The 22,568-nt window shown below is 52.3% G+C and overlaps 1 protein-coding gene across 2 annotated transcripts in view; it reads left to right on the top strand.

Moving 5' to 3' along the window:
- The first annotated feature begins 2,807 nt into the window (after positions 1 to 2,807).
- Positions 2,808 to 22,568, top strand: part of RBFOX1 (RNA binding fox-1 homolog 1) — a 1,926,172-nt gene continuing 1,906,411 nt past the window's right edge. For both annotated transcript variants that reach the window (XM_069486148.1, XM_069486147.1), the window contains exon 1: positions 2,808 to 3,132. In XM_069486148.1, the coding sequence (XP_069342249.1) occupies positions 2,923 to 3,132 (210 nt within the window). In that variant the 5' untranslated portion in view covers positions 2,808 to 2,922. The remainder of the gene's footprint in view (positions 3,133 to 22,568) is intronic.

The following is a 22,568-nucleotide window of genomic DNA, read 5'->3' as shown; positions in this document are numbered from 1 at the left end:
CTATGGGCCTTAGTTAATAACAGTGTATCTCTATTGGCTCATCTGTAGCAAATGCACCGCATTAAAGTCTCATGTTAATAGCAGGGGACCCTGGAGATGGGGGGGAGTGAGGGGCTCTAGGGGAGCTCTATGCTTTCTGCTCATTTTTATGTAAACCTAAAACTGCTTTAAAAAATAAAGCCTGTTAATTAAACAGCAACAACACAAATGAACTAGCCCAGTGCTTTTGCTCTTGCACAATTCGCTGCCAAGAGGAAGAGGAGACGGAGAAGCAGCTCGATCCGATGGTGTGATGTGTGCTGGGACAGAGGTGGCCAAATCAGATCTGAGGACGAGCAGCATTTACAGTGCACACCAGCGTGCCTGTGACCAGCTGGCGGCCCCGTGTCATTTTATTGTCCCTAATTTTCCTGCCTAGTTTCAAATGCTGCAAAAGATGGGGTTGACACTATGACCCCGGGCACTGGAGTTGGGTGGGGCCTGGGACCCTGAATTATGTTTTCTCCCCAGACGTGTCAAAATGTTTCGGAGGTAAGAGCACAGCCTCGACGTTGGATGCCCCATATTCGGATCTCAGGGCTGCCCCGGTTTAATCACCAGAACATGCGTTTGGGGGCCCAGCGGATCTACTGTGAGATGAACTTGCACTAGCACTCCATTAATCACCCGGCCTCCACAAGCGCCTGCTCTCACTGGGAAACCCCAGTGTGACGTTTGGGATCCCTGGACAGGGCCCGTGTCCAGTGATCCTGGGCGGGTCTGATTCTTTTCTTTTCCCCAATGCGCAGGCGTCCTGGTAAAAGGCTGCAGATCCCTCTGGGGCGAGCTGCGAGAAAGAGCCACAGTGTACATTCTCAGCGGTGGAGCAGAGCCCTTCCTTGGAGGATCTGGGTCTGCAAACTGGCTTAACTCTGGGAATTGACTGAGGGGCTCTGACTGATTTTTTTTTTTTTTTTGAGACAGAGTGTCATTTTGTCACCCTGGGTAAAATGCAGTGGTGTGATTGTCACTCACTGCAACCTTCAACTCCTGGGCTCAAGCAATCCTCCCGCCCCGGCCTCCCGAGTAGCTGGGACTACAGGCGAGCACCATGGTGCCCGGCTAATTTTTCTGTTTTTAGCAGAGACAGGGTCTCTCTCTTGCTCAGGCTGGTCTACTCTGTTTTTAGGATTCAGTTTAGACTTGTGCTCAGCTGACCTAGAACTCGTCCACTTATACAGATCAAATACGAATTTAATAGGCTTCTTATCTCTTTCACTTGTAGGAACACCACGATGAACTCGCCAGCACCAAGGCCTGTGAGCGTCGGACTGTGCTGTGCGCCACGGTAACAGTGCCACCTTGCCTCTGGCGACTGAGTGCCCTTGACACTCGGCCCCAGCCACTGTAGTGTGCCTTGGGCATGTCACTCACCCTCTTTATGCCTCAGTTTCCTCCTCTGCACAATGCTAAGAGTGCCCACCCACAGGGTTTAGAGGAATATGTGGAAAGTGACAGGAGAGTCTCCAAGCCCACATGTGGTTACCAGAAGTACGTGTGGTGGTGAGCGGAGAGCGAAGGTGCTGGGCAGAGCCAGTCACTCACCCTCCACAGGTGTCCTGCGTACCTGCTCTGTGCCCCCCACCATGATGGCTGTTGCAGATAAGACAGTCAGAAAGGCAGGGGCAGTGACCGCCTTCGGGGCCTTGGTGGAGGATTATGCAATTACTGCATGCGGGGCGGTGCCCAGGGAGTGAGGAGCACAGGATCCTGGGACCCTGGTGCAGAATTGTTGAAAGGACACGAGGTGGGACAGGAGCCTGCTGCGGCTCACTCACCTTGCCCCGGACTCCGGGCACAGCACGCCAACGTCCAGAAAATACCTCCTGGTTCAGCTCATCCCACGGGGGTGCCGAGGCCCAGATTGATGCAAGGGGTGCACCCTGGGCTCACCCAGCGTTATCAGTGCACCCTCCAAAATAGTTCTGAGTCTCCTCCCTTTGTCCATCTGCACTGCCGGGGCACCTGAACCTTGGCGGTGGGGATGGGAGGGGCTGCAGGGGACCCGTGTGGTCTGGTCGCTGCCTACCCTCTGCCCACCACACCTCTCTCCCTGCGCCCACCACGCTCCAGCCCCACAGGCCTTCTTGCTGCCTCCTTCCCAGCCTCTGGGCTTTTGCACATGTTACTGCCTCTCCCTGAACACCCTTCCCCGGGGTTAAGAACGCCTCCTCTGGTACACCTCCTCTCGGCTGTCACTTCCTGCAGCACGGTGTTCCTGCCGCTGTCCCTCTCCCAGCCCCAAGACCTGCAGAGGCTCCTGCCTTTCGGGTTTCCACGCACCCAGTGTTTCTCTGCAGTCCTTGGCACAGCGGCCGGTGCGCTCCCACCACAGGGGCAGAGACAACACCTGCCCATTCGCCACAACCTCCCCCTCCCCGTCACCACGCCGGGTGCATAGTGATTGATGCTCAGTAGGTATCTGTCCACAGGTAACGTAAAGACGGCGACTTTGCATTAAGATCATCCGCCAGGCCGGATTCTGCACGTGGTTTGAGCAGCCTCAGTTTTCCGGACACCTCCAAATCTTTCGAGACGCAGAACAGGGAGAAGACCAGGTGAATGTGGCTGGTGGCTTCCCCCTCCCGGCGAGCTTTTCTCGGATCCTCCATGCGCGGGGAGACCACCGGGGCGGGCCGGGCAGGGCGGGGCGGGGGACGCGCGGCCGCCGCCCGCAGGTGAGCCCCGCGCAGGCCCGGTCCCCGCGTGCCCGCGGTGCGCGCCGGCGGCCAGCAGAGGGCGGCGGCGCGCCGGGAGCGGCCGGGCAGCGCCAGGAGCCCGCGCGAGCCGCGCTCAGAAGCCCGTGGCCCGCGGAGAGGCCGCGCGCACCGGAGGCGGCCGCGTCCTTCCTCCTCCCGAAGTGCAGGCAGAGCCCCCGGAGCCATGGCCAGCCCTCCCGGCAGCCCCGAGGACGCGGGCAAGGCCAGGGGCAGGGACGGCCGGCCGAGGGGGGACGAGGACGATGCCCCCCCGGAGGAGAAGAGGCTGAGGCTGGGGCTGGAGGGCGGAGGCGCGGGGACCGAGGACGGGGAAGGCGCGCCGCGTCTGGGCAGCGACGGCCCCGGCACCCCGGCAGGTGGCGAAGGCGGAGGCGTAAGTGAGCGGGGCGCGGGGTCCTGCGGGCCGGGGGCGGGATGCGCGGTGGCCGCCGTCAGGTTGAAGTTGATAATTGGGCAGCAACTCCTGCGGGCGCGAGGTGACAGCTCGCGGGGACCTCCTGAGAAACTAGGTGCCCGGGTGCTGGTGGCATTGACTCCCTGCGGCCGGAGACCCGCTGGACTCTGAGGTTGGCCCAGAAGGGGAGGGGGCAGCCCTCTGTCCCGGGGCCCCAGGAGGGGAAGGAGGCGGGGTTGCTCTGAGCAGCCTCACCGCGCACCCCCATCCTGGGCAGGGCTGTTGGGGCGCCTCTCCGGGACTTTGCCGGGGTGTGTGGCTCTCACCCGCTGAGGGGCTAAGGTGGGCAGTATCTGGGCACCAGGCTTGGCCAAGCCTGCTCCGTTCAGCGCGGGGCTGGCAGCGCCGGCCCAGCCCTCACCTGCCCTGCACCTTCCCGTTGCCGCCTCGCTGTCTGGGTGGGCAGTGCCGTTGAGCGGAGGCAGGTGGCTTCGTCAGGAATCCCCTCTCCTCTCCCCATCCCGTGAGGCCAACCTCTTGGCATCCCCCCGCGCTGTCCCCGTCGGCGGAGGGCGACTGTGAGAGTGAGTCACTGGGCATGTGTGAGGGATGGGGCTCGCTGGCCACCTCTGCCTCCTGGGGTTCACTCTGTGCTTCCTCTCCTGACTCTTCCAGTTGTGGCTTTGCTGACCTTCTGTTTGGGGAGCACGTGTATTTGGAGGACAGATGGGGGCTGGCTGGAGAGCTGCTCCCCTTAGCGAAGGCTGCCACCTTGATGGTTTTTCGTGGATAATGGGCTTGACCTCTTTGTTCCTTCCACATGTTTTTATTCTTGACCATTTGCTCAGCTGAGCTTGTCTTAAAAATTTGATTAGTCGCTAATGAGCCCCAGGCGGGAGAGTTCCCCTTCCTTCTGGATCATTTAGGCAGCAGCAGCCAGGCAGCCTCCCTCCCCGGGCTGCGCCAGAGCCCGCCGGGCCAGGCGTGGGGCTGTTCCCAGACGCTGTTGGGGAACCCTTCTCGTCGTGGCGGCCTCGTCTCCCTGTGGATGTGACTGCATGCAGAGCTTGGGTCACCTGGACGCCAGAACCGGTGAATTCTGAGCTCCCACCAGGAGGAGGACAGTAGTCACGGAAGGTCTGCTGGGACACTCCTGGAAAGGGTGAGAAGGGAGTGGGGTCATAGAGCAGTGAGAGCAGAGAGGGCCCAGTCCCAAGCACAGGTATGGTGGCAGCGTAATGCCATGAAACTTGTATTGTTGAAATTCCCTCCCTCCGTCTCCCTCCTTTACACGGACTCCCCCAAAGACGAGGATGCCAGAATGCAGTGAGGGGACCGAGTGCTGTGGAGCGTGGGGTCTGGAACCAGGCAACTCAGGTTTGCTTCCTGGCTCTGCCCCTTCTGAGCTGGGTGACCTGGGGCAAGTTACTTGACCCCTCTGAGCCTTAGAGTCCTTACTGGCAAAATGGGTGTGTTGATAGGCCCCATTCCATGGGGCTATTTTCCCCGAGATTAAGTAAGGCCTGTGTATCGAAAGCACTTAGTGCTGTGCCTGGCACAGAGTGTGTGGTCAGTAAACGTGACCTGTACTGAAACTGATTCCTTGGCGCTTGCTTGGCGTGATGTTTGGTTCTGGGGTGCGTCACAGAGACAAGGGTTTTAGGCCACAGTCTCCATGTTAAATGCATTCTGGAAGTTAAGAGAATTATATGTAGAGGATGAGATTTTTCAATGGCAGAAACCCCACTAAATTTTTTGATCCACAAAGGAAAATGGGAATTCTGTGTGCCTTGTCTCCTGACTCTTCTGGGTGCCTGGACCTTCTCAGCCCAGTGGCCCCTAGAAGAGACAGAATCTCGGTTTTCAGGTTTAAAGGTTGGCCTGAGGCCTAGTGCAGCCCACAGTGCCCGCCAGACACAGTCTTTTTCCTTTTTAGTTTCTATGGGAATATTCTCTCTGAAGAACCAGGAAGCAGTTTCAGGCTGGTGTGGGATTAGCGGCTGTTTCTTTGAGAAGAGCCTGTTTCTGCACTCGCAGGCCATGTCTGAGTGGATGAAGAAGAACAGAGTGCCCTTTTATGAGATTTTGTCTGTGTGGACCATTAGCTTGGTGAAAATGTCAGAGTCGTCCTCGTTCTGTAACAGCAGATTATTTCAGACTTTCCTCTGCAGGAGCTGCATGGGCATCAACGCCCCGTCTGTGCTGTGTCCAGATGTTTTTAAGGACAGAATATTCTTTCCCATCATCAGGCCTGTGCTCTGGGTGGCTAAGGTTTAAATGTGACCGGTCATCTTTGGGGATGGCTCCCAGGCTCTGCTCTTGTCTCGGAGAGCAGGGGGATGCTTTGTTTGGTGGTTGCTAGAGGATGCTTTTAGGAGATAGACTGGAACCCCAGGAGCCCCTGAGCACCCAGGCCCACTGGAGGGCGTGTATTTAGGGGGGCTGATTCCCCACCAGGGATCAGAAGTTTCCAGGCTTCTTTGCAGCCTGAACACAAGTCCTGTTGAGAAGGTGTAGAAAAACTGGTCCTTCCAGCCCTTACTGACCTCTTTCGAGTGGATCCCAGGGTGAGGCTGACCCAGAGTTCTTTCCGGAGGGAAAGAAAGGTCTCTCCTAGGTCATTGGCCATCAACTTCAACCATTTGCTCAGCTTCCCCCAAGACCAGGCAGCGTGACAGAGGTTTCCAGGTTGTTGGGCAGAACTAGGAATTCAAGGGCAATAACCCATCAGAACCTCCAGAATCCCCTGGTAGAATCTGCAGGCAGGAGCACCTGGGGTTGGAACCAGAGCAGGAAGGTCATCAGCAAGGGACGCCCCGCAGAGGTTAGTCCAAAGTGCGGGTCTGTTCGCTGCTCGCTGGTGATGGTCTGCACCTGGGCTTCTCGACCTTGGTGCCTTTTACATTTGGGGCCATTTGTGCATCGTAGGGTGTTTAGCAGCATCCCTGGCCTCTGCCCATTAGATGCCAGTTCCCGCCCCCACCCCAGCTATGACAACCAGGGATGTCTCCAGACTTTTTCAAATGTCTCCTGGTGGTGGGGCATGAGCAAGATCACCCCGCTTGAGAGTCGTTGGTCTACACTTGCGAAAATGTTCGAGTGTGAGCGTCGAGTTTGGGTCCCCGCTGTACCACTTATGAGCTATGTGACCTTGGGAAATTAATACTACTCCATGAGCCTCAGTTTCCTCATCTGTACAAAGGAGACAATGAGATAAAATCTTATACGAAGGTTATGCGGGCATTCACTGAGAGAGAAATTAATAAGTGGAAAATGCTTGGCATAGCCTTTAAACACAGAAAAAGCACAAAACGGTCAATACCTTTTAGAAATTATTCGGGACTCTATCTCCTGATCCACTGGTGAGGTGCAAAGGGGAATGTCATCCGCCTAAACCTCAGTGGATTTGGGTGGCACCTTGGCTTTCTGCAGGAGACTTGAAGGGTTCCTCCCGTTTCCCCCTTAGTTCTCCGGGTCTGGGACTGCAGGAGGCGGGCATGTGGGCAGGCAGAGTGGTGGCCCGCAGAGTTCACTGTCACACTGGAGACTTCCAAAGCTGGCTCGCCGAGACAGGGAGTTTGGACCAACATCTGGGTTTCTGGATTCCCGTTTGAGTGTAGCTGGACCCCGCAGGCTGACGCGCTCTCTGCTGAGATAGAGATATTTCCCTGGCAACGATCTCTCAAGCTGACATGAAGACACGGCCACCCACTGGAACTCGGCGTGTCTGGGAGGCGCTCCTATAATTTGTGCGGCGAGCTTCTGAGGAAGGCAGTGCTTACGTGGCAAATGGTGGGAACTTCACTCATCTTTCAGGGGCTGGAAGTGCAAGTTGGGGGAGGGCCCTTCTAGAAGGAAGAAGGCACAGGGGACGTTCTTTTTGCCTGGGATGGAGAGGTGCAGGGTACTTACTGGGCATTTCAAACCGCTTCAGAGGAGCAAGCCTCCTTGCGCTGGGTGTAGTTTTGGAATGTGAGCTGTGCTGCCCTTGGCTGTAATTATTCCAGAAATACCTACCGCAGTGCTGGCAAACTGGAACCTGATTGGTGCTTCTCAGCTGAAAAGACTTAGACCTCAGGCAAATGTCTGCCTAATTCTTTTAATTTCACTCGGGTGATGGTCATTTTCCTTTTGGGTCCTCTGGAGTGTGACATGGAACTCAAGGGGCAGAAAGGAGATGAGTTTGGAGGGATGCTGGTGGCTTGGATGTCGGTGGTGGGGGGTGGAGTTGGGTGTCTGAATGGAGGAATGTTTCTGAGATATGTTCCAAAGGACTTACGGATCTGTCAGGTATTGGGGATGAGAAAGAGGCAGGGTCAAGGTTGACCTCCAGAATGTCAGGGAAGAACAGGAATTTGATGCCAGAGTCCTTGGCTCAGGTTGCTTTGAGACCCAGGGGTGATGTCTGCCAGGCTAGACGTCTGCGCCTGGGCAGGTGTGGGCGGGAGGGACATTCCGACTCCAGACCATAGTTGAGGCCGTGGGAAGGACGGGGTTGCCTGGGAAGGGAGTGGAGACGTTAGCAAAGGGGTTTTCCCTCAGCCCTGGGAAATCTCAACAGTGAGGGAGCAGAGAGCCCGGGAGGGCTCCGAGGACCCGCAGCCCGAGGACGCGTGGCTTCCCAGGCAGGAGAGTGAGGAGGACGGGGCTTAGCCGTGATGGAGAGAGCCCACTGCATTTAACGTCCTGTGCTCGTTGGCTGCTGCTGGAAGTTTTTTCATTTCTAAATAGCAATAAATTTCATATATTTTCAAACACATTGTATAGATGCATCTGAAAACATCCCTAATTATTTGATAACCATCAAAATTCAATCAAACATTACTTAAACATTTAATTGTGGATAGGTGAGACTATTTTAGTCAAACACATTGGAACAATTACCATTTATAGAAATAATATCTGTGGTAATGTTTTAGTTGAATTAGACAATTTTTCATATTATGAGTTTTATTGTTAATAATTACTTTTGTAAAGAGAACATATTATATTGCTAGATATTTTCCATTTTATTTATCTACTTAATTGACAAAAATTGTGTATGTAAATGTACAGGAGGAATGTACACAACATGTTTTGAAACATGTATGTATTGTGAATGGCTGGAGCGAGCTAGTTAGCATACACCGTGCCTCACATACTTACTGTTTTTTTGTGGTAAGAACACTTAAAATCTATTCTCTTAGTGATTTTCAAGTATGCCATATATTGTTGCCATATTGTACGATAACTCACTTGAACTTATTCCTCCTGTTTAACTGAAATTCTGTGTCCTTTGGCCAATGTCTCCCCCAGGCCTGGCAACCACCATTTTACACTTCTATGGATTCAACTTGTTTAGATTCCACACATTTTACTTAATATAATGTCCTCCAGTTTCACCCATGTTGTTGAAAATGGTAGGATTTTCTTTTTCAAGGCTGAATGGTATTCCATTGGGTATATAGAGCACATTGTTGCTGGAATGGGAGGCCAGTTGGATAGGGGCCGGAGAGTCACCCCAAGTCTGGGCACTGCATACATAACCAGGGTGCGTGCCATGAAACCCGGCTGCCCACGGTCTTTCCAGACCATAGTTAGGGTGTGACTCCAAAGCCCTTATCCTGCCATAACGCTTGCTGTCACTTTACCACGTTTCCTTGGTGGAGAGTCCTGCCCTGGCTGTGTCCCTTGGCACACAGTGGCACACGGTGGCAGCATTGGGAGACCCATACTTCACACTGGGCGTCATTTTCCTTCCTCATTCCTCCTCCAAGTGTCCGAGCAGCTCCTGGGTGCCAGGTGCTCGTCTACAACGTAGACCCGTTCCTAGAGGTCACACTCTAGTGGAGGAGACAGACTATGGGCCGGGGCTGGCCCCCCACTTGTTTATATAAATAAAGTTTTATTGGAACACGGCCACACCCATTCATGTACATGCTGTCTATTTGGCTGCTTTCCTGCGACAAGGGGAGAGTTAAATGGTTGAGACAGAGACTGGGTGGCCTGCAAAGCAGATCTGTTTACCATCTGGCCCTTCACAGAAAAGAACATTGCTGACCCCCGCACCCAGAGAGCCACAGGTGAAGGGGACTTTGCACTGCCCTGGTGTCCCATGGGGGCTTGAGTGTAGCTGCCCCTGAAATGTGCACGGCTCTGAGGTGGGATCGTAGGGAGTTAGTCTCAGCTTTGCTGGTCTTTCATATCAGGGGCAGGACGCCGGGCGTGGCTTTTCCTCACCACCGTGGCTGGGCACCCGGCTAGCGTGCCGTCTGACTTTTGTATGAGCAGGAGGAAGGAGGGAGTGGGTGGCAGCTCTGCCCCCCTTGTCAGCATCTCCCTAAATGGGTCTCCAGCAAGCGTGTGGGATCCCACCTCGCATAGCTGCCAAAATCCGGTGGGGTCAGCCTTCCTGGTGCTGCCGCTCCCAGGCTCTGTGCGGAGCCTCCAAATGATCAGGAAGGGAGAGAAAAGAAGGATGGTTTCTGCAAGCACAAGAACTCGAGTTATTGAAATTAACATTTTCCCCAAGTTTTATAATGTCTAGGCATGCATATTTAAGCGTCTGCCTCAAAAGCTCTTGCTAATAACCAGATGGTGCATTTAATTTCCTTTTTTTGTTCTCTGAGCAACATGCAGCTTCCTGCACAGCCCTCCGTGCGGCAGCCGCACATGAAGTGACAGGACTTCTGACCGCTGGTGCAGGTCCCCGGGGGCCTCTGGGAGCCCCGCATTCCTGGGGCGGCTTCTTCCCTTCCCTCAGCCCCAGAGGGGAGGTCTCAGGTTGCTCACAGCCCCCACAGGGCTCCTGCCTTTGCTTCTCCAAGGAGTCGGGACTCCATCCAGCTCCCCAGACCTCACCTGCTGAGGAGCAGGGTCCCGGGGTGGTCGGGCGTCTGAGGGTGCAGCCCCCCAACTGTGCGCTAATCCCACCTTGCCTTTCATACCCCGCTCCTGGGGACCCTGGCTGGCCCTTGTGTATTTGCTCCTCTCCTAGTGAGGAAGACTGTGGCTTGGAAACCTGTTGGCTTAACTTGCAGGGTGTGAGTGCCTGAGAGGCCAAGGCTACTGACCTCTTTGTTCATTTTTTATTTTTATTTTTTGAACTCTGTCCTGTGTTGTCCTGATGGAGTTTTAAGCCCTTGCCTTTCCTGCTTTGGATCCTTGGAATTGGGCAGATGACAGAGTCCGAGGGTTAAGGAACCTGCAGGCTCAGGGCCACGCGTGGCCCTCCAGATCCCCACGGGCGGCCCGTTGGCCAAATCCAAACTTCACAGAACAAATCCTTTTATTGAAAGGATTTGTTCTGCAAAACTTGGATTCCGCCAAAAGGCTGAACCCAACTATCCAGGAGGCCACAGGTTCGCCACCTGTACGCCGGACGGTTCTCTGCTATACCTTTTTCTGTGTGTGTGCAACCGCGCATATCTGCACACAGGTAGTTTTAATTTAATCTGTTTTTAAAAAAACAAAGGTGGGATAATGCTGTGTTTATTGTTTGGAGGATCCTCTTCACTCGCTGTGTCTTTGACATTGTCGCACGCTGGAGCCTGGGCTCCGCCTCCTCAGTCTGACTTGCGGCTGCGCAGTGCTTAGTGCAACCAACAAACCCCGCCCCCAGGAGCCTTGGGTCGGTTTCTGCGCTTCCTGTTGCACGTGGTGTTGTGGTGACCCGTCCTCTCACGTCCCGCTTGGCGCGCTGAGCCTGATTCTGCGAGATGTTCCTGGGGTGGCCTCCCTGGCCAGAGGGTGCCCTGCGCTCAGTCCACATCCTGGGTAAATTTCATCCGGTCACCAGCTCCCTGAGGACCCACGGGGTCCCACCCTCCGTAGTCAGCATCTTCCACGGCCCAGAGGGCCCTGGGCGGACGGCACAGCCCCCCTCACTTTCTTTTACTCGGACAGTCCACACCCTGGTGTCCCCACCCCGGCCCTGCCGGCAGGGACTCCCGCTTCCCGGCTCGGGCGGGCGGCCTCACCCTCGCGGGCGAGTCTCCTTGCTCCAGTGTTCCTGGCAACGTCACTGCACACCGAAGGCCTGCATCTGCCGCCTTCGGGCCTCAGTTTCTTCAAACGTAAATGGGGATAATATAGTAAATAACATCTGCCCCGCCGGGGCTGCCACACAGGTTCAGTGAAGTAACTCCACGGGGACACGTCACAGTGCCGGCTCCGGACGGCCAGCCGGGCCCCGGGACACGTGGCTGCTGCTGTTGCTGGACTGGGTGTACCGGGCGGGCGGCATCTTCAGTCCCAGCCACTGCGGCCCCTTGGGACGTGGCAGGGACAGAGACTGGGGCACAGTCAGCGGGCGCAGAGGAAAGAAACGGGCTCCTGGCGGGTGCTCCATGGGTGGGCTCGAAGGGGAGCCCCCAGCCTGGGAGCCCCCTGCCCATCTCACCAAGGCCCAGAGGGCTCTGCTGTGGCTTCCAGGCCACACCAGAAGCCAGGCTTGGCTGCAGCCCTGGCTGGGCCTGGGGACGTTCAGGACATCAGGGCACCTCCAACTCCAGCCGGCACCCTGGTAGCAGGGACCCTGCTTTATCTGAACCCGGAGATGGAGGACAGCGGGGTGCAGAGGGTGGGACCCTCATCATGGCCCTTGCTTCCTCCTTGGCCCTGGACTCTGCAAAGTGTATGGATGTGTGCGTGTAAGAGAGAAAAGAGAGAGAGAGAGAGAGAGAGAGAGAAGGGCCTGGAGTTCTCTGTGCGTTTCCGAGCCTGAGGTCCTGTTGTGCGGGGCTAGGTTTGCCTCTTGAAGTCCAGGATGTCCGGTTAAACCTGGACTTCTGATTAACATTTTTTAGTGTGTCTCATGCTATATTTGGGACATACTTACCCCCCAAAATGATTTGTTGTTTATCTGAAATTCAAGTTTAACTGGTGTCCTGTCTTGTCACTTGCTGTGTCTGGCAGTTCTGCGTGGGGGTCATGAGTGTGCGTCTGTGGACTGCCACGCGGAGGACTCTCTCCAGGTGTCTGCAGGTGCCAGCGCCCCTGGTCGCTGTGGGATTGGACGCTGCAGCCCCTGGGGCTGGGGCAGCGCTGTGCAGAGCCTGCCTGCTTCTGCCGCCTCTGCGGGGCTGGCCGTGCTCCCCCGTCTCCACCTACGGGGGCACGAGCTGCCCCGTCCGCCCCTGCCACCCGTTTGGAGCTCAGCCGCCCAGCCAGACGAGACGGCAAACTGTGCAGATGGCTGCAAAGCCTCCCCAGCTCCCTCTGTGAGGGGCCTGCAGACGGAACGGAAGCCCTCATCCTCGCTGCCTCCCACTTGCAGAAAACCCAGGCGACAGTGACTGCTGAGTTGCTGCTTGGGACACTCCTCGCTCCTGGTGATTAAGCCACCCCAGACAAACACAGCGCTTGGTTTGCACTGTAAGCGTGTCCACGCGCACACGGCCAGTTGCCGGGACGCACCAGTGTGCCCGACTCCTGCCGACCAGGGCCTTTCCTCCCGGGAGCTCGGGCAGAGCGGCGTCGTTTCTACCCGAGAGTCTTTCAGGAGAGACCGACAGCCGCTCTGGGAGGTTTTCTTCCCCTTTCGCAGGTTCTGTGTTGTTTTTGACACTTGATCATGACTTAAATCATCCAGGGTCCTGCCCTGGGTGTACAGAGCGTGGGGTGCATTTGTGCCAAACTGGCTTGTCGAACGTGGCCTCCAAGTCTGTGGTACCCTTTCGTGGGACACACCACTGAGGGGCGTCACCCTGTGCTGTTTGAAGATAATTCCTGTTTAACGATTTGCTGAATTTGTTACACACAGGGTCTCAGTGTTTTCGTGCCTCCTCCGTGAGGTGGGTACTATGATTATCTGTGTATTCACTTGCTCCCTGTAGCTCCTTTCAAGCTCCTGTACTTTTTGTGCTCTTTCCTGCCACAGGGCCTTTGCACATCTTGCTCTTTCTGCCTGGAAAGCTTTTCCCTCGCGCTGCCCCCTCACCTGATGAAGATCTCGTCTGACAACTGAGTCACCACATCTTCAGGGACACCTGGACACACTAACGCTGTCTCAATGAGCCCCTGTTTTCTGGTCGCGTGACACCAGGTGTTTCTCTGTTGTTGATGTTTGCCTGGCTACAGCCACCTGTTTCTTTGGGCGAGACTCTTTGCTGAACATCTGCCCCCTTCTAGACTGTGATTGCCATGAGGGCAGGGGCTGTGTGTGTTCTTGGCTCTCATCGTGTCTCTGGTGTTTAGCGTGTGCTCAGCTAGAATCTGTTTGGTGAATGAAGGAATACCCATTTTACAGATGGGAAAATCGAGGCTCAGAAAAATGACATAACTTGATCAGTATTACATATTATATAGTGACTCCGAGGTGGGGCTGTGGTAGAAGCCACCTGGTTGGTCTCTGCGAACACACTCTTAACCACTTCACCGTGGTAGCTCTCCAACAGCAGAAGCAAGAGATAGCTTTTAGAACATGTGTAACCAGAATCCTACGGTTATCCCAGAAGATGGAATAGGAACTCGCCTATGGGCCTTCTTACCGTATTGCATTAAAAGCTTTGTCTTTCTGCCTTGCCCTTAGCAGTGGCCTTAGCAATATTTGAAGCACAGTTGTCAGTATGAATCCATGGATATTTGCAATAAAATAAAGGAGTCTATATCATATTTAGCTTGTGATCTCCTGTGGCCCCCTGATCTTCTTCAGCTTCAGTTATGCAGTATCAGTCCTCCATCCCTCCCTTTCTCCCTGCCTCCCTCCCTCCCTTTCTCCCTTCCCTCCCCCTTTCATTCAAAATATTAAGAGAATACAAATGTTTTTGTGACATGGATAACTTTGATAATGCTTGAATCAGAGCTACTTGTGTGCCCATCACCCAAATAGTGTTCATTGTACCTGTTTGGTAGGTTTTTGCTCCTCCCCTCCTCCCCTTCCCCCTTTATGATTTACAATGACTTTTACTTCCCTCTGTGCTGATGTGTGCCCATTGGTTAGTTCCAACTTATTAGAGAGTATATGTGCTGTTTATTTTTCTATTCCTGAGAAACTTCACTTAAGATAATGGTCTCTGGTTCTATCCAAATTGCTGCAAAAGACATTGATTCATTTCTTTTTATGGGTGAGTAGTGCTCCATGGTATACCAAATTTTGTTAACCCACTCATGAATTGATGGACACTTAGGTTGATTCCACATCTTTGTGATTGTGAATTGTGCTGCAATAAAAATTCGAGTGCAGTTGTCTTTTTGATAAAACGACTTCTTTTCCTTTGGGTAGATACCCAGTAGTGGGATTGCTAGATTGAATAGTAGATCTACTTTTAGTCTTTGAGGAATCTCCATACTGTTTTCTACAGAGGTTGTACTAGTTTGCAGTCCTACCAACAGTATATAAGTGTTCCTTTCTCTCTGCATCCATGCCAGCATCTATTGTTTTTTTTTTTTTTTTTACTTTTTAATAATTGCTATTCTGACAGGAGTAAGGAGATATCTCATTGTGGTTTTAATTTGCATTTCCCTAATGAGTAGTGATGTTGAGCATTTTTTCATATGTTGGCCATTTATCTTCTTTTGAAAAACTTCTGTTCATGTCTTTTGCCCACCTTTTAATGGGGTTGTTTTTTTTCTCTTGCTGATTTGTTTGAGTTCTTTGTAGATTCTGAGTATTAGCCTTTTATTGGATGTATAGGTTGTGAATATTTTTCCCATTCTGTTGGTTGTCTATTTGCTGTGTTGATTATTTCCTTTGCTGTGCAGAAGTGTTGATAGCTGTTCACTTACCTTATATCTTTGCGATTGCTTAGAACTTTTCTCCATAACTGGAGCCTTCTTCCCACCTCATTCCTCACCCAGCTTGTCTTGGATTTTGTCAACACTTGTTCTATCCTTTGGTAGAGGCTGGATTGGAGGAAAGCCTTGGGAAAGAGGATGTGAGGTGAAAGGTGAAGATACCTGGTGGGTGGGCAGTCACCGGGGTCAATTCGAAGGCTGGGTGAGCCGACCTAGGGGACTGTGGAAGTCTCCAAGCTGAAGGTCAGCCCAGGTGGAACAAAGGTGAGCCTGTTGGGGTGAACTCTGAGTACTGGATAACCCCTCTTTGCCCCCAAGGTTGGGGAAGGTGTGATGAGCGTTCTTAATGGGATGGAGAGATTACAGAGCCCTTTGGTAGAACTTGCTCAGCATGGCAGTAATGTGACACAGCCAAGTTATTGATTATTGATTGCCCGGCTGTCATTAGCTTAACACCTGCACTTGTAGCTGAAATTTGTGTTAATTATCAGTGCAAGTTTCGACTTTCCTAGTCAATAAAGGAAGTGTTCTGGGAGTGGTGGTTGAGGCTGGGCACCACCCAAAATGAAGGGTATTACATGGGCAAGCCCCATTGCCCACCTACCTGCCGGTAGAGAGACACCCTAAAGAACTCATTCAGTTCCTTGGAGGACCCTGAATAAATGGCAGACAGTCCTGTTCACGTTCATCCATCCATCCATCCATGTATCCATCCATCTATCTGCTTATACTTCTGTTCACATGTTCAGCAAAGACTCATTAACCACCTGCTAGATTCTGGGGAGGGACCAGCTCTAGTGGTTGAGAACATGGTCTCTGGCATCTGACTCGCTGGGCTCAAACTGAGCTTCCTCACCTCCTAGCTGGCTGCTCGGGCAAGTTATAAAGCTGCTCTGTGCCTCGGGTTTCTGGTCTGAAAATTGACTTTTAATAGCTCCTACTCTTGCAGATACAGTGAGTATTACATAAGATGCCACATTAAAAATGTTTAGTCAACACTCAATAGACATTAAGTTTTACCACCTGTTGTTTATATCATTCTTGGTAGGTGCTGCAGATAACACAGTAAGTGTGGGAAGGACACGTATCTGAACAGACAGTGACCACAAGGTGGTAAGTTCTGCAGTAGGGAAGGCCAGAGGGCCGTGGAAGGGGACTGGCCCACTCTTGGAGGCTCAAGAGAATGTTTCCTGAGGAATTTCTGTTTCTGTTGAGGCCTGTAGGGTGGGTAGCTGTTGGAATCTCACCTGGAGGGCCCAGACAGGATGTGGCCAAGTTAGCCAGGGCCTTGCACAGTTGGGTCCTGGTCCCCACTGGCAGGGTTGAGCGATCCAGCCCTCCTGTCTGCTATGCCTGAAAGTTCAGCAGATCTGGGAATGGCAGGTTGGGGCAGGGGGCTGGCCACAGTCCCCATCTGCCGTCACACTCCCTGTGTGGCATCTGGTTAGCCTCTGCCTCAGTCTCCTCATCTGGGAAGTGGGATTAGAAGCCATGCATGCTATTCTCTTGTGCACCAAGGCTGCTCAAAACATCAGGTGCTACTAACTCAACAGGGTTAGACGGCAAGTGAGAATCTTTGAAAATGAAAACACTCTATCTGAATGCAAAGTGTTTTCTGTTCCTGTGATATTTTCTTTCCTTTCCTTTTTTTTTTTTTTTTTTTTTTTTTGAGACAGAGTCTTGCTTTGTTGCCCGGGCTAGAGTGAGTGCCGTGGCGTCAGCTTAGCTCACAGCAACCTCAAACTCCTGGGCTTAAGCGATCCTACTGCCTCAGCCTCCCGAGTAGCTGGGACTACAGGCATGCACCACCATGCCCAGCTAATTTTTTTTCTATATATATTTTAGTTGGCCAGATAATTTCTTACTATTTTTTAGTAGAGACGGGGTCTCGCTCTTGCTCAGGCCAGTCTCGAACTCCTGACCTCGAGCGATCCACCCGCCTCGGCCTCCCAGAGTGCTAGGATTACAGGTGTGAGCCACTGCGCCTGGCCCCTGTGATATTTTCTAACCTGTGAAATCATCTTGGACTCTGGAACTGTCTGTTAAAGGCAATGGAGTTAACTCATCCTCCACCTGTCCCCTCGGGAGGCAATTTGTCAGAGATGGTTGGTGCTATTTTACACACGGGAAACTAAGGACAGGGCAGAGACAGGACCGGGACCCGGGACTCCCGCCTCCCTGTTTGCAGGGTTCTTACATGGGGGCACCACTTTGGGTTCTTTCTGCAGGGTTCCTCTGTAAGAAATGGCCCGGATCTAAGTATTCACAGGGGACCTTAGGCAATATCTACAAACAAAGCAAATGAGGGGTGGATTCAGTCATCTCTGCAACTAAGCTCCAGGGTCGAAGCAGGTGGAAACTTCTCTGGAGTCAGAACCCCAAGGTTTTGCCAGTTACAAGCTATGAGAACTTGGGCTGATTGTCTAACCTTTCTGGGCCTCAGGGACCTTGTAAAATAAAATAGGATGCATTGTGCTAAAACCCGCGGAGACTGGTTTCTTTCCATCCTTTTCTTTGTCCTGTCTCTCTCCTCCCCAAGAGTTGAACGCATGTGGATCCAAGTAGGCTGAGTTCTTGGGCATTTTTAGGAGCCCATTTACTAGTGGGTGATGTCACTGTGTGTTGAAGGTGCGATTCATCTGCTGTTCCTTTCTCACAAAGCAAGGCGGATGGGTCATTTGAGCTGGAGAGTCCCTAGTGTCAGCCTCTCGCTCCCTGGATCCCTCCCTCCCCATTCCTGCTGTGCTGCACCTTGCTCGAGTTCCCATACCCTGCATCCAGCCAGGAGATGGGAAGATCTCAAGGTTTTTTTTTTTTTTTTTTTTTTTTTTTTTTTTGAGACAGGGTCATGCTCTGTTGCCCAGGCTGGAGTGCAGTGGCATCATCATAGCTTACTGCAGCCTCCAACTCCTGGGCTCGAGTGATCCTCCCACCCCAGCCTCCCAAACAGTTGGGACTACAGGCATGCACCACCATGCGCAGCTAATTTTTTCCATGTTTTTGTGGGGACAGGGTCTAGCTCTTGCTCAAGCTGGACTCGAACTCCTGGCCTTGTGCAATCCTCCTACCTTGGCCTCCCGACCTCCTAGGATTACAGGCGTGAGCCACCGCGCCCGGCCAGATCTCAAGATTTAATGATGGAGATTCCATTTTAGCCTGAGTGTCTAAGCCCTGAGGTCCGTTGTGGCTTTACTGGAACATCCCCACTGTGGGCCCGTAATAGAAGGGTTCTCTGTTTCTCATCTGGCTCCTCTCCTCATGTCAGCTCCCTCCCGTGGGGAGAGTGGGGTGACTCTAGGGCGGGGTTGGAGCGTTCCCAGGTGCTGGCTGTGGCCCCAGTAAAGCCCATGGTCATTCCCGTTAAAGCTCCCCTTGCAGGGTCATTCTCAGTCTTGGGGATTGAGCCCCCTGTGTGTCCTCACGGTGTCTGGCACGGTGGTCAGTGTTTACAGGTTTTCAGTGCCTCCTTTGGTGTTTCTCATAGTTGCATATTTCCCCAGCCCTCAGGGGCATCAGAGTGGTGGATGTGGGAGGGGGTGGTGTTTATTAACTACACCAGTTCCTGGATGACTCCCGGAGCGGCTGACGCTCAGGGGCTCAGCTGGGGTCGATGTTTACAAAAGCCCCCGGCGATTCTCTTGTGGCCAGCCTGGCTCCCGTTTGGGAACTAATCCTCGGTGATACTTTGCTGAACTTTCACGTTTGACTCTTCCACTTGTGTTGTCATCACTTATGTTCAAATCTGTTTCCTCCCGCGGATCGTAAGCTCCTTGATGTCGGGGGTCTCCTGCTCGCATTTGTAGCAGTGAACCCGGCTTTCGGTGGGTGCTCGGTAGAACGGGTGCCGGGGGACTGCGGCGGAGCAGTTGCTGAAGTCAGGCTCTAGGGAGGCGCGCGTGCGTGCATGCGTGTGTGCGTGTGTGTGTGTGTGTATGTGTGTGTGAGAGAGAGAGAGAGAGAGAGAGAGGGAGTGTGTGTGTGTGTAAGTGAGAGATGAGGATATTTTTTAAAAGATTCCTTTTCCTGCGTCTGCCGAGAGTCAGTGTGAGTTACTCGATCGAGGCCAGTGCAGCTTCGGGGGAGCCCTTTCCCCGATGTGGAGCAAGGTTGTGGGTGGGCAGAGCTGCCCGAAGCTTTCCCGGGAAACGCTTCAGCGTCCCTCAGCTGGTTGAACTCAAGCTTTCACCTCCGTCTAACCCGTGTGCTGGCCGTTAGTGCGCCACGGGCACTGTCAGATCTGCCGTAAACGGGCGTGTGAGGACACCGGGATTGAGTGTGGGATGGGGGTGTCTCATCTACTGAACGAAACCATGGGGTGCTCACGCTGGAGGAAGGCGCATCGTCATCCGTGACCACTAACTCAGCCACGTGTGCGGTGAGGACCTGGCGTCCCAGACGGGAGCCTCCTGTTAGGTCGTCAGGCTTGATCAAACCATTCCTGAATTCCTCATACACACACAGCACCATGATGAGTGCTGATGGGATAACCCTTCAGTTGCTTCCTGAACTTGGCAGGAAAATGTAGAGCCACCTTCCTTGAGAGTTCTTTCTTTTGCACCAGGGCTTCTCAAAATACTGTCCTCGGAACACCTGTGAGGGAACCCGCTGGGATGCTTAGTGTACACGCGGATTCCAGGGACCACCCTTGTGAGTCAGAGTCTCTGGCGCTGGGACTGCAAAATGAATGGATAACTCAAAACATCTGTAATCAAGTAGGGAGATTAGACAAGTATATGGATAACTATAATACAAAGTAGATTTGAAAAATGATGACTTTGTCATTTTTAATGGCATGAAAAAAAAAAAATTCAAGGAATACAGAAAAGTACAAAAAAGAGAGAAAAATCACCTCAACTCTCACCACCCCAAGAAATAAACTTCCTTAATAGGAAGTGAACGTCATTCTAGGCTAAGACTACATGCAGGTAGAAGAATAGCTAGAGATGCATAATTATGATCATTCAAAATGGGATTTTAAAGACAAAAAGTAGCAAATTTAATGCTATATAAATTTAACTGATGAAAAAGAAATGGAATCGAAACTGAAGGACCTGTGGAACTAAGATAAATGTTGTTTTTGACTCACCAAAAATAGGTCCCTAGAAGATCTGAAAACAAAGATTATTAAAAAATTAAGAAGTTACATATATTTTAAAGTGTATTAATCCTCTCATGAAAAACCTGCCTAATAACTGCTGACAAAGTCATTGCAGAGTCTGTACTGCTGATTCTTGCCAACAGCAGCCTTGGAGGAAGCTGCTTTTGCACGCTGGTGATGGTTGGTTGGGGATCGTTGTCTGGGGCTGGAAGGCAGTTTCCAATAAACGCTGTGAAGGGGAAACACACAGCACATCTGGAGCCTTCCGAGGGGGAGGAGCCACTTCTATCTGGGGTTCTGGGGAAGGCTTAATTAAGAAGATAACAGGTGAACCAAGCCGTGAAAGAAGGGGAGGATTCGCACATTCAGTGATGGGGCGAGAATGGAAGCCGGCGTGATGGTCAATTTCGTGTGTCCACTTGACTGGGCCATGGGGTGCCCAGATACTTGGTTAAACATTATTCTGGGTGTGTCCGTGAGGGTGTTTCTGGGTGAGTATCATGTTTGCGTCAGTGGACGGGATAAAGCAGATCGCCCTCCCCGGTGTGGACAAGCCCCATCCCGTCCACTGGAGGCCCGAATCAAACAGGTGGAGGAAGAGAGAGTTTGCTCTTCACCTGACCATGTGTGGGCAGCAGCCTCAGTCCTCTGCCTTCAGACTCGGACTCTCACTATTAGGGAATCACACCGCTGGCTCTCCCAGGGCTCCAGCCTACGGGCTTCGGATGCTGGGACTCCTCAGCCTTCGCCGGCAGGTGAACAAATCTCTTACAGTCACTCAACCGATCTCTCTCTCTGTACATATCTCTCTCTCTGTTCTCTTTTCTGGAGAACCCAGGCTAATTCACAAGACTGTCTTAGCGAAGGGCACAGCCCAAGGAAAGGCAGAAGAGTACAAGGAGGGTTTGGGGGATTGGGGACCCGATGCATTTTACCCTGTGGAACACGGGAAATCTTGAAAGATATTCAAGAGGTGAAAGTCGCATTCCTGGGAAAACACCCGGAATATGTGAAAAGAACAGTCATCACTCCATGAACTCTGCTGAAGGGGGCATCAAGAGGACCCGGTGGGGACACAGCTTGGAAGGCAGCTGAGGCCGTGTCTGGAGGAGCTTCAGTTCCAGGCTGTGTGTGGACGCAGCCTGCTGGGAGAGCAGAGGCCTTAAAGGGCTTTGAGTGCCACTGAAGCGATGGCTTTGCCAACAGTGGCGGGGACGGGTTGGCTGGGAGGGGAGAAACTGGCAGTGAAGTCTAACTGGGATTCTGCTAGTCTGGCCAAGAAAGGTGGGAAATGACTTTACAAAGAATCACATAGATCTTGAGTCAACTGCATGGAGGATATAGTTGAAGGTGACGAGATGGCCTAGGTACAAAGTTTGGTGGCAGGAGAAAAGAGAGAGGAGACTAGGGGAGACTCTGTGCTCTGTCCTTGGGACCCTTTTTATCACCTGGCTTAGAGCAGTGGTCCCTGAATGGTGTTTTTTAGACCATGGTGATTCTGTATAAAACGTTCATGTGTCAAGGATGAAATGAAAAAACTGAGAAAATGTCGTGTGCACGTTGATGAAAGACTGTCCTTTTTTGGGGAGATGGTTCTTTATTCTGAAATCATGTCTATTAAAAAATTTTTTTTGTATTTGCATACTTTTTTCTCCTTTATGAAATGACGTGGGGTAGAGATTTCTCATACTCATGTTCAATTTTTCTGTCTTTTTTTTTTTTTTTGGCACATGGGAGAATTATACCTCCTTCCTACATTTCAGTGGCGGTGGTGGAGGGAGGGGTTATGGCCAGTCCTGGCCAACCGGCTGGAGGCAGAAGTGCAGTGTGACTTCCGGGCTTGAGCATTTAATTCCTAGTGCAGGGCCCTCCAGCATTCTCCCCCTTCCCTGCCCTGATGCGTGATGTTCCGGGTGACGCATCCTCCATTAGCTAGGGTCCCAGAGTGGAAACAGAGTGTCCTCCACCTCCCTGCTCCTTGACGTGCAGTGCACATGTAGCATGAGTGAGAAGAGCAACCTCTGTTGTTTGAAGTCACTGAGATTTAGGAGTCATTTGTTATTGCAGCAAAACCTGATCTATTCTGATTGATCGTGGTGCATGCGCTCGCTCTCTCTCTCTCTCTCTCTCTCATTCTTTCTTGCTCTCTCTCTTTGTGAAATTGTTAGTTTAAAAAAGTTCCTTCTTACCCAAACAGAAAAAGAATGGCAACCTTATGTTGGTTCCCAAATTAAAAAAATATTTTTATTGGTTTATAAATTAGAAGAATCTGAGAATTAGCAGTTTAGAGAACACCAGCATGTTGTGTCCAAAAAGACCAGGTTATTTTATCAGCTCCCCACACCCCTTATGAAACCTTAGCCAAGACTTGGAACATTTCAAACTTTTCTATTCCACATTCCATGGACTCTTGAAGAGACGCTGATAAAATGTCACGGCTTAAACGGTGCAGCCAGGAGCCGCCCTGAGTCCGTCCTCAGGTAGAATCCCTTCTCGCTTCGGAATGAGCTTCCTGCTACTGTGACATCTCAGCCCCTTAGATGCAGTCTGCACTAATTGTATTAAAATGTGGCCAATGCTTTTACTTTGTTGCTCCCCAAAT

Source organism: Eulemur rufifrons, chromosome 14, assembly GCF_041146395.1.
Source record: "Eulemur rufifrons isolate Redbay chromosome 14, OSU_ERuf_1, whole genome shotgun sequence".
In the NCBI taxonomy this organism is placed as follows: Eukaryota; Metazoa; Chordata; class Mammalia; order Primates; family Lemuridae; genus Eulemur; species Eulemur rufifrons.
Note: the sequence above shows the minus strand (reverse complement) of the source record. Positions and strands in the feature narration are given on the sequence as shown.